General features: G+C 36.3%; 1 protein-coding gene across 4 annotated transcripts in view; it reads right to left on the reverse strand.

The window, feature by feature from the left end:
• Positions 1 to 353: 353 nt before the first annotated feature.
• The window catches only part of LOC149569109 (DNA-directed RNA polymerase D subunit 2b-like), a 357,288-nt gene continuing 345,365 nt past the window's right edge, over positions 354 to 12,276 (reverse strand). For all 4 annotated transcript variants that reach the window (XM_089821896.1, XM_089821895.1, XM_089821899.1 and 1 more), the window contains 2 exons: positions 1,220 to 2,424; positions 354 to 1,098 (listed from right to left, as the gene is read on the reverse strand). In XM_089821896.1, coding sequence (XP_089678022.1) covers positions 612 to 1,098; positions 1,220 to 2,424 — 1,692 coding nt within the window. In that variant the 3' untranslated portion in view covers positions 354 to 611. The remainder of the gene's footprint in view (positions 1,099 to 1,219; positions 2,425 to 12,276) is intronic.

Here is a 12,276-nt window from a genome sequence, read left to right on the forward strand (position 1 = left end):
TGGAGAACACAAAAATATATGCATAATGTGTACTATCAATCTCAGTGAAATTCAAAGAGTTTGATGGCTTAGAACACGACGAGTTGCAAACAAAAAAAAATGGAGATTCATGTATATAAGAATTAAGGATATAAAGTGCTGCAAATTCTTTCTAAAACAAGACTACTTTCCAAACATACCCTGCATAAACTATACAAACAAATTTTAATGACTAGAAATTCACATCACATTCCACACAAACAACTGATAATCTGGGAACAAACTCATCATCTACTTTATCCTTTTTTACATGAAAAGCCATTCATAAATTGATATTCATATCACAAATAATATTAGCAATAAGCAGTTCACAGTTTTCACATCACAAATAATATTAACCCATAAAAATCAAAATTTCATCAAAGTGTCTTAGGCTAAGTAAAGATATCTTTCTGCTTCTGCATAAGCAATGCTAGGTTGAAGGTAAACCAAATGGAATTTTTATTTTTGAATTCCATTTGATATAGTTAGGCACTCATCAAAGTTTAGAAAATGTTCTTTTGTAAGTATTATTTAGACTGGTAATGATATATTTGCTGTCTTTGTCATATAAAATTGAATATTATTCCACGTCAACACAATACAGTTGAAAACTTTAGGCATATACCCATACTGAATAATTCCTGGTAGAGCAATTTGCAGGCATAAGGGACATCTATTTTTACGACATGTTTTGCAGTTTTACAGAAAGGACAGTAAGGTCCTCTTATGCCCTCTTTAAGAATCACTGTTGCAACCATGTGACACTGGCTACAGATGTGCATTTTAGAGAAATCACTTAGATAAAAAAGTCTTTCCAAAATATTGGCAGTTGCTCCATGTGCTAGCATGCAATCACGCTCCATCTCTCCAAATTTAACACCTCCATGTCGTTTTCGGTCTGCAACAGGCTGTCGAGTTAAAGGGTGCACAGGACCTTGATTCCGATACTTTAATTTGTCTTCTGCCATATGCACAAGCCTCTGGTAGAATGTGGGACCGATGAAAACTTTTGATCGCATTTTACTTCCTGTCCGTCCATTATACATCTGTTCTTTACCCCACTGTTCGTAGCCACACCTTTAATACAAATATAAAGGCAAATATGCCATTTACAGAAGTAAATCCTCTAAATATCAGTTTCTTGATTATTCAGTACAGGATTATACAATACTAGAAGATAACTAATTTGAAAGCTAACCTGTAAAGCTGTTGAGTGATAGACTCAATTGTCAAAGGTTTAAAAGGTGTAGCATCACCAACAACACCACTTGAAGAAATCACTTTTGAAATGGCAGATTCAAAAAGTTGCCCCGGAGTTTGTCTTGATGGAAAAGCATGTGGATTGATGATAAGATCTGGAACAATGCCTTCTTTTGTGAAAGGCATATTTTCTTGCTCTTCTATAAACCCCACAACTCCTTTTTGACCATGCATGCTGGAAAACTTATCTCCAAGTGACGGACATCTTACTTCTCTTAATCTTACCCTTGCAAATTTTCTTCCATCATCATTGATTGCCATTACAACTTGATCAACCCTCCCCTTTTCTGTATGTTTCAACTTGAGGCTGAAACTTGAATTAGATGACTGTGGATCCACCTTTCCAACTAAAATGTCACCACTATAAAGGTTTGAGGCAATATATGGTAGTCCATCCCCATCAAGCTTATCTACCCTGAGCTTTTCTGTGTTCGGCTTTCCAAAATCTACTTCTGGCCTAGATGAACTCTTGAAGTCACTGTTATCATGGTCTGTCTCTGAAGTGAATGTGTGAAAATGAATGGTTCGGAATAGCCCGCGATCTATCGAAGCATGATTGGTAACCAATGAGTCTTCCTGGTTGTATCCATAATGAACATTGACTGCAACAACAGCATTCTGACCATTATAGAGCTCCACCTTCCTAATGCACTCAGAAGACATAGTCTTAAACAAAGGTCTTTGAGGATAAAACAATTGATGAGATGTTGTGTCACACCTTGTACGGGGATTTGTTGTATAATATCCTATCGCTTGCCTTGAGTGTTTCTCTGATTGGAGAAGTGTTCTAGTTGCAAGATTGCGGTTGGCAAAAGGAACGATGCTAGCATTCAGACTTAATAAGAAAGATGGATCCAACTCACAATGAGTAAATCGCTGGTAGTCTGGGTTCTTTTCAGCCATCAGTAAAATGTCAATCCCGCATGCAATTTGAGCATCTTCTTCCTCTTCAACTCCTAATATTTCCACAATGGCCATTTTCATGAGATACCTGAAAGGGTTGTGACTTTTGCTAATTTTTTTAACTTGCTGCTTAGATATGCACAGCCTTTGATTTTTCACAATTAAAAGAGGCCTCAAAAGTCTCCCTGCATCAGAAAATATGCGGATCTCATTTTGCTTGTCATCTTTTTTAATTTCAACCTGCAGAGGTCAAAGGTTAGTTTCATTATTGTGCATCTGATATTATCTAAAGCATAAAAATACTGTGCCAATAAAGAAAGGCATATTTGCATTTCACTAGGAATTTTAGTTTTAAAGTATAGCAATCTATATTTCTAGCAGTATTATGGATCTCTCAATGAAGCTAGATGTTGCTTGAGTTTTATAGCCTTAATTGCTAAACAATTTTCACAGTGTAATTTCATGCAAAAGCCATCTTACATCATCTACAACCAGAACCAGAATATGGCAATTTTTTTTCAGCTTGTTCATAGGACTAGGTAGATTACAACACAATCAAGAAGCCAGTCTTGATCAGGGCACTAAAGGAAATATGAATTTGAAGCATTAGCAACCCATGCCAAAAATGGACTGCAAGCAATGATAACTGTGCCAATGCAGAAAATAACTAATTAGAGAAAATATAACCCAGTTTTTGTTGCTAAAAATTTGTTAGGTAAGATGGCATTATAGGTCTGCAGTGCAGAAAATCATAAAGAGGATTCTTGAGAAAGATTTATTAACATTATGGAGAAGGGGATATTTTTCGTCTATAAACTTATTGAAACTAATTACTGTTTTGTTGATAATCACATAAATCGCAGAAGCACATTTTCTTGGATTGGCTGTGCCATACTTCTTTGAGTCGTCTAACACGCATCTTCTGCATATCCCATAGAAAAACAAGTAATACATGAAATTACAAAGAAACAAATATAAGCATTTCTCAAGTATGTTAAGCTTCAAATAGAATTGCAGAATGAAACCACAGATCAACCAGCTAAAATTCCATTTGATAATTTGATAAAAAACAAATGCCAACCTATTAATAAGACTAAATCAAGAAGCAAGAGAATTCAAATTGATTTTGATGTAGGATATTTCACTTTATTTTCCACTAGGCAACACTGTTGATGTACTTCTTTAAGCTGTTTCCTTTTCAACCGAAGGTGCTGAATACAAATTAATCAGAATTCCCATCTATAGAAGAGCTTCTCAATCAAATCAAATCAAATCTATCTTGAATAGTGGTGAAGGGAGACTTTTATTTCATTTCAGGAAAAATAACATGTTAGGAAATATATTTATTATTTGCTTTTTGTTGATTCATTGATCATGAATGAAATCAAATGCTTCAGGACTCTTCACTTTGATGTATGTGAGAGGCAATTAGCTAGTTTATGCAATTCATAGACACAACATCATGTAAGTACACCCAAATGTGTGCAGTAGTTAATTTCAATCGAATGGATTTGGACATGGTTTATGAATTGGGCTTCCTTAAAGTATAGATTCATATCTACGACTTTATCATCAAGCATAACAAGATTTCTCTATAAAGAAAAGTTCTGCTATTATGTGACTTGTCATTGTTGTATATTAATATTACCATGAATGAAGAAGCTCATTTACAAAATAAAGTCATGTCAATGATGCACATCATACTCTGCACCTTAATCTTGAATTGGCTGTGTTAATAATGTTGAATTCATTTGGATCTTTATAGTCAACCTTTTTACATACATTAACCCATGTGTGAAGTGGACTCTCATTACATTGGCACACTTCAACCATAAATATATTGTTTATCACACAATTTCATACGTTTAGAGAAACACAAACTCAGGAGCTGAGTTTTCTTTTCAAGATTTACAACTATAGATTTGATGTAACGTGTTAGAATGTAAGAAAAAATAGTTAAAATGAAAAGTAATAAAGATGGTTAAGGGCAATGAAAACGTGGAAAAGGAAGGTTCCTAGTGAGTAAGTGTGAATAGCTGCATCAAGGGACAGCTTGTTGCATAAATAGTGAATGGCAAAATAAAGTCTGATGCCAATTTGACCCATATCAGCACAAATATTTTGGCACAAGAAACATTGGAAAATAAATTACAATAATGATGATACCTATAAAGGAACAGTTGTAAATCAAAACATGACCAAGAATGGTATCTCTTATACCCCTAATCTTCCATCTCCGTAAGTGTGATAAGGTTAAGCACTTCTGGCATGCTGAACCTTGTTCTTTTCATTTATTAATTCTTGTTAGTTCCTCAGGCTTGTTTTCTTGCCTAATTATCATAACGATATCATTATAGTTTGCAAGATTAAATTCTGTCTCATATTTTGACTTTTGGAGGTTACCCCTTTGCAATGCTCTAATATTGTATTGGCTTTTGCTAAGATCAAGGTTACCAAGAGACATGGACACTAGGAGAATTCAGAGACTGGTATTGGTACGCAAATTTTCAAAAAAAGACGGGGGTACTTGGAGACAGCAATTTTTTAAATAATTGATATTAAATTTTAGAAAATAACATGACATAGAACTTTAAAAGAAAGAACAGCAAATACCATTAACTGTTAACTTGAAATACACAAATGCCAAATGACATTGTGTCAAAGAGTCCAAACTCATGCTACATATTTCAATGTTTAATATTAGATTGTCATTAGTATTATGATTACATATTGAAATCCAAAAATATCAACAGTTCAATGAAAAATACTGATACACAAACGAAAAACAAAAATCAGACTATCATCTATGCTGCTATACTTTTGATCATCCATGTCAATATCATCAGCACAAAAATCACAAATCTATCATTTATGCTGCTATGTTTTGATCATCCATATCAAAATCCTCAGCTAGGATGCTTTCCAAATACTCATCACTCTCTAACTCAGGTTCCTCTGAAGGAGGTAAAACCGGGGGCAATTCATTTAGGCCATTGGGTTCAACTACTACGTCTCCCATGGCTACAACTTCTCCATCATGTGCAATTTGGTCCCATTTTGCCAAAGGACCGTCTATGTAACTAGGATCAACATGAGAGAGAAGACGAAGAGCGTTGTGAATGTAGACCAAGTTTTCTGCTGTCTTTGACCCTAATCTGTTCTTGCTTTGTGAATGAATAAAACCATAAGTATTCCAATTTCTCTCACAAGCTGAAGAGCTAGCTACTTGTGAAAACAATCTGATTGCAATTCAGGTGTTTAACCTCCATGGTTCCACCACCACTCTAAAGGGTCTTCCTTTGCTCGCATATCATATAAAGCCTCCATTGAAGCAAAATCACCTTGCTTGCATGAAAATGTATTCCATTGAGTCATTAGGATTGAGGCATCCTCACTGTTAGTAAACAGATTTGTCCTTGGAAAAATAAAAGTAAATAATGACTCAATATGCTTGAAAAGAACAAAATGTACTAATACTTGGATGAATTACCATTGATTGATAATCATCCTCTGAATTGAGAGGTACAACTCCCTCTTAGAAAGATGGGTAATGAATTAGATGACTAGTTATGTCTTTTACATGAACTTAGGAAGGTTCTCTGACATTCACCCATCAACATGGAATGAATGCGATTGTCAGATTAAGAATAGAATAAAGAGAGAGAGAATAGAAAGTAGACACATGACTAAACATTCAACTTCCTTTACATCCCAGAGAAACAAAGAAAACATAATATTATTTTGCAACCATGAATAATCAAAGTATTGAATTCAAAATATGAAAACAATGACCATATGATCAGCAGCAATCCCATAATTACACCTTTAGACCACACGATCTGATGAACATAAACTATTTTTATTATGAACTCATGATAGGAAACCCTACGATTAACCTATCCCTACCATTACAAAGAAATACAGAATAACAAACTCATTCCTCTGTCCCCTGTTACAATTAGTAATTACAAAACTCTCTTCCTCCTGTAGCCTCTGGCTCTTGAAAAAGAACCCTTTCTCACTTTCCCTTTGGCATATTTAACTTTGGCTAATCCCGTAATCTTTTGGTTACATGACTGAATCTTTAGAAAGATTTATAACTACTCTCTCTTCGTCTATTTTTCCCATGACTTATATCCTTCAAAGTCATTGTAATGTTATTACAAATACAACATTATTATATTAATCAATATCATGGTAACCAAAATTAATGAGTCAATGTCATAGCCCGTCCATTCGGTCTATTTGCTTTTTCCTATATCTTATAGAAACAAAAATATATTTCTGTGGTTACTTGCTCAAGGTTTAATTTTGCATCATTAATATGTACTGGGAAAACCAAGCACAATATGATATTAGTTTCAGAATGTTCATCCTTCAACTTGCATTATCGTCGCCATTTTTGTAGCTATGTGCCAGGCATACAAAGTCTTGGACTCTTCACCTTATTTACCTCTATGACAATTGTGTTTGGGCATTCCATGTATCGAGACTTTGTGGGATTAGTTATATCATTGGTTACTAAACTGGTCCAACAATTTTTGATGAACCGAGAATTACAAAGGGAAAAATTGACATTTTGTCGAGCATATTGTATGCACTGGAACTCGCAATCGCAACCAATATGGATGTGGAAGTTGTATCAACGCTATGTCAAGACATTCGTGCGCGCCCCCTGCACTTATCTCATCCACATATCAGATTCAATAGACATATCCCTCTCGCTGTATTTTGGGGACCAAACTACCTCAATCACTCCCTGAGATTTCACTAATTTGTATCCCAAAACCCATTTTGGTGACTAGTGAAAGCATCACAGTCTCTACGACTATCACAATCATACTGCACATGCTTATTAAGGCCTTGAAGATATATTGGCTTATTATCACTCACACAATCCTAACTTTTAAGTATTGGGGCATTCTGCCAAATGGTTGGCACAAATACCGTGAACACCATCACTACGTGGAGTCATAGCAGACACAAGACATTCCATTGAGATAGCTAATTAAAAGATCAAAGGAAGTTTCTCTTTTATGTTTGAGATTAATTACCAATTTAGTTCCGAGCTAACTATCTCATCTGGCACCTACACAATTCTTCTAATAGGTTGAGGCCATGATAGATTGATAGGTGGGTGAAACTTGTAACCTTGTGTCTCCATTGATGACTATGCCACTATGCCTTACCAAGATGATCATGGCATGTTTGAAGATACGTTCGCTTGAGGGTCCATTGTAGCTATATCTCAAATTTCCAAGGAACTTATGTGCCACCAAAAGAAACATAACCCAAATGATACACAATCGGGTTTTGGTTGTGGTAGGTGAAATATAATGAACAACATCAAAATAAGATAAGACCAACCTCTCCATATCCAGACATTTGGAACAACATCAAAATAAGATAAGACCAACCTCTCCATATCCAGACATTTGGAACTGAACACTATCCTTCTGATGTTAATTTTAAACCTTATGTCGTGCTAGACAATCATGTTGTTATTAACATCATTTCACTTTCTATCTTAATTGACTCAGTCATAACAATGCACACAATAAGTATGATATTACGCGCACTGTAGCATTTTGATTTTGCCCCAAAATGATTATCAATTGCCAAGATCTCAAATGCACTGGAACTCGCAATCGCAACCAATATGGATGTGGAAGTTGTATCAACGCTATGTCAAGACATTCATGCGCGTTCCTTGCACTTATCTCATCCACATATCAGATTCAATAGACATATCCCTCTCGCTGTATTTTGGGGACCAAATTGCCTCAATCACTCCCCGAGATTTCACTAATTTGTATCCCAAAACCCATTTTGGTGACTGGTGAAAGCATCACAGTCTCTACGACTATCACGGTCATACTGCACATGCTTATTAAGGCCTTGAAGATATATTGGCTTATTATCACTCACAATCCTACCTTTTAAGTATTGGGGCATTCTGCCAAACGGTTGGCACATATACCGTGAACACCATCACTACGTGGAGTCATAGCAGACACAAGACATTTCATTGAGACAACTAATTTAAAGATCAAAGGAAGTTCCTCCTTTATGTTTGAGATTAATTACTAATTTAGTTCCGAGCTAATTATCTCATCTGGCACCTACACAATTCTTCTAACAGGTTGAGGCCATGATAGATTGATAGGTGGGTGAAATTTGTAACCGTGTGTCTCCATTGATGGCTATGCCACTATGCCTTACCAAGATGATCATGGCATGTTTGAAGATATGTTCGCTTGAGGGTCCATTGTAGCTATATCTCAAATTTCCAAGGAAATCATGTGCCACCAAAAGAAACATAACCCAAATGGTACACAATCGGGTTTTGGCTGTGGCAAGTGAAATATAATGAACAATATCAAAATAAGATAAGACCAACCTCTCCATATTGAGACATTTGGAACTGAACAGTGTTCTTCTGATGTTAATTTTAAACCTTATGTCGTGCTAGACAATCATGTTGTTATTAACATCATTTCACTTTCTAACTTAACTGACTTAGTCATAACAATGCACACAATAAGTATGATATTACGTGCACTGCAACATTCTGATTTCGCCCCAAAATGATTATCAATTGCCAAGAAGATCTCAAATGCATGTTGAATTAACCCATCACTGACAAGAATTCTTTATGTAGACTTCATGCAATCCATATTCATAGATTTGAACATCAACCTTTTAGGTAATAAGTGAAATGAGACTCTAGATTTAGGCTTACTTTGAATGTATTCTTTGATACTTAGTCCCAAATGAAATGCCTTCCCGATACTTTGTCTACATTTAGATTTAGGCACTTATGCACCTGTGCTAGCCCACATTTTCAAATGATATATGCCAAAGCTCAAAGTATCTACACTTTCAAATTGCTAAACTATGAACCAGAGATTGGGAGTATTCAAGGTCTACATTTCACATCCTAAAAACTGTGCTTTTGAACCTGAACTTAAAATTTGAACTTGTTCATCCTTTTGGGCCATCAAACCTTTGAATTTGCATTTTGAACCTTGAATCTAAACTGATCGCTTGTGCTTTTGAACCTGGGTTTTGAACTTCTAGCCTGACTAGAACTTTGAAAACTTGAACTCTAAACTTGAACCCTGAATTAATGAACCCAATTTCGAACTTTGAACTTTGAACTTTTGAACTTTGAGGTTCAAGTTCAAGTTCAAAATGATCCTAGAACACTGCTTCTTCACAGATCAAACCTTGCAAAGGCATCATTAATGATAAAAACCAATGAGCTATCCAAACAATTTTAAAACCTTTTTCCGCCAGACTAATTTTCAAAGTTTAAAGATCTGGGTGTGAAAGCATGCTTCCACTCATGTATCTTTTTTACTGCAGCCCAAAATCACTTCATTGCCTCTCTATCATGTGGAGCCCTCTTATTGGTTTGTTTTGTATTATGTCATTAAGGACATAAGGCATATGCAACACAATGAAGGGGTGTGTTCAGTTTGTTCCATCTTCCATGTAATTTTACTTCTACCAAAGGATATAGAGAAATGTCTTTTGCATTTGCTATTTTCTTGACTCTTTCACACATAGAATCTATTTCCTCATAAATTTCACCCAAACATGGCTTGTCTGAGTCTGCAAATTTAATCACCTCACATATTGGCCGAATGAAGTCCACAACAAATTGAATATCAACCCAAAAATGGTTATCAAGGACTAAGGCTCTCACCTCAACCGTAGTATCTGATGTAGATTGTCCCCACCCTACCCAACATCACTAACAATTGTAGAACACAAAGCTCCTTTAACTTCACAAAGGCAATCAAGAAGAATAAAGTAGGAAGCAAATAGCTTGTGTATGGTGATGATTGTAAATGAACATCTGTATTTTTCTGCCCTTTTCTATGAGGTTTGAAATCCATTGAAACTTACCAATAACTTTTAGTGCATTATTCAATGAATGCACACAACATGGTGTCCAAAACATATGCTTGAACTTTTTTTGCACCATCATACCTGTTGCTTTACAAACAGAGGCAGCATAGGTGACAACTTGGACGACATGTGATGCCCCCACTTCCTCAATATTCACAAAGCTGGCTGTGAAGAAATTATGCATGTTCTTTTTGCCTTGAATAGTCTATTGCCTTCAAAAAATAAGGCCCTTTGCTGCATGTCACCATTACATTAAGCAATGGATGATTTCTCGCATTTGTCCAACCGCCCATTACAATACTGCATCCTTCTATAGATCACACTCTTTTCAGTGTAGTGAGTTGCTCTAAACAAGTTTTTCCTTTATCAATTAGAGTTGTGCCAAGCTTTTCAGACCTAGGGAGTTTATAACCAGCTGGTCCATTATTGATAGCTTGGACCATCTCTCCATATAAAGGTGAGCGAGCAACATCAAATGGTATTCCATTTGCATCAATTGCTTCTTAGACTTGCACATCAAATAGCCTTCTTTGAACTACAAATAAGTGGTCTCTTGTTAGACTCTTGTGCTGCTATATCGCTGGTTGTAGAAGACACATCCGCCCATCTCTCTATTCTAATAAGTAGTTGCAATGCTTGACCCTGATGTTGAAGCATGAAAGGAGCTCATATTATAAACTTTTCCTCCATCCATTTCTTGCTCCCTCACAGCCTCATATTGTTCTATTTCATTTACACAAGGATCAACACCTTTTCCCAGATTGGTGAAGGAAATGAGCCTTCACCCTCATGTAAGTACCTTGCCATGCCATTGGACAGCGTTTGCATTTGATTGTAGCTGTTCCACCCGAACTATTTGGCCTCAGAACGCGGTCGACATACTTCCACAAAGGATACAAGCCTTATCTTCCCCCATCTGACATTCTACACATGAAATATATATATATATATATATATATATCTATGTTCCCCCAAGTTTCCGGTACGGGGACGGCGGGGGACGGCGGGACGGGTTTCCGGGACGGCAATTTTTTTTGGCGATTTTGGGGATGGGGGGGGACGGGGACGGCTATATATATAGGAAAATTTTAAAATATAGTATATACATTGAAATTTGTAAATATACATGTCATTCATATGAAACTAAGCCCAAAGCATGTCATTTAAACATTATAGAACCATAACATACAACATTTGAATGCCATCTATGAAATAATATCCGATTTTAGTATTTTAGTATTTAGTATTTTAGTATCCAATTCTCAAAATGCATATCAATACAATATCAGAGAACACTGAACAATGAACATTAAGTTATTAACCATTGTCAATATCATAAGACTCATAATGATAAGCATGATAAATCATAAATCTGAAAATCAAAATCAAATAATGCCCAAAGCTATAGGCTGCCATAAAGTAATAAGTATCATATAATCAATGTATCATAATCATGTTCATGTTCAACATAAAAAGAAAAACATAGAAAATGAAGCAGACTGCTGCTCCTATTTTGCCTCTACTAATCCATGGCATCAAAATCAGAATCCTCCTCACTGTCATCCTCCACAGGAAGCGTAGTCTCATCTAATGGAACCCCAACCAGTCCTGGTGCTATGTCATCCTCATCTATCTGGGCCACATCCTCAGGCTCAACATCCCATCGCAAAGCTGGTGTCTGCCTATACTCTAGAGTCTGGCAATCGGCAAGTCGAAGAGCATGATGCACTGTCACTAGCTTCTCCGCTCTTTTAGAGGTAAGTCTATTCCTCTCGATAGAGTGGATATATGAATATGTGGACCAGTTCCTCTTTGCAGCTGAAGAACTAGCAACCTGTGAAAGGAGGCGACCGGCAAGTATCTTTAACTCAGGTGTATCTCTCCCATGCCAAGTCCACCATCCAATAGGATCCCTCTGTGCCAAAACAACTCTATTCAACCTTGCTTGTGGCTTACCCAAGTTTGGGCCACGAAGGTTGGTGAAGTCAAGGAACTGTGCACGAAGAGTAGAGGCATCTTGAGCTGAATACATCTTATCAATTGCTTTTGTGAAGCCATCCAAAACCTCAGGATCATCACATGGGAGGCCCCTTCCACCCAACTGTGCATACCATTTGGGATTTAGAGAAAATGCTGCCATATGAAGCGGGGTATTCATTACTTTCCACCTCCGTG

The sequence above is a fragment of the Cupressus sempervirens genome, chromosome 3 (genome assembly GCF_028749045.1).
Source record: "Cupressus sempervirens isolate cs-2001-9-10 chromosome 3, ASM2874904v1, whole genome shotgun sequence".
In the NCBI taxonomy this organism is placed as follows: domain Eukaryota; kingdom Viridiplantae; phylum Streptophyta; class Pinopsida; order Cupressales; family Cupressaceae; genus Cupressus; species Cupressus sempervirens.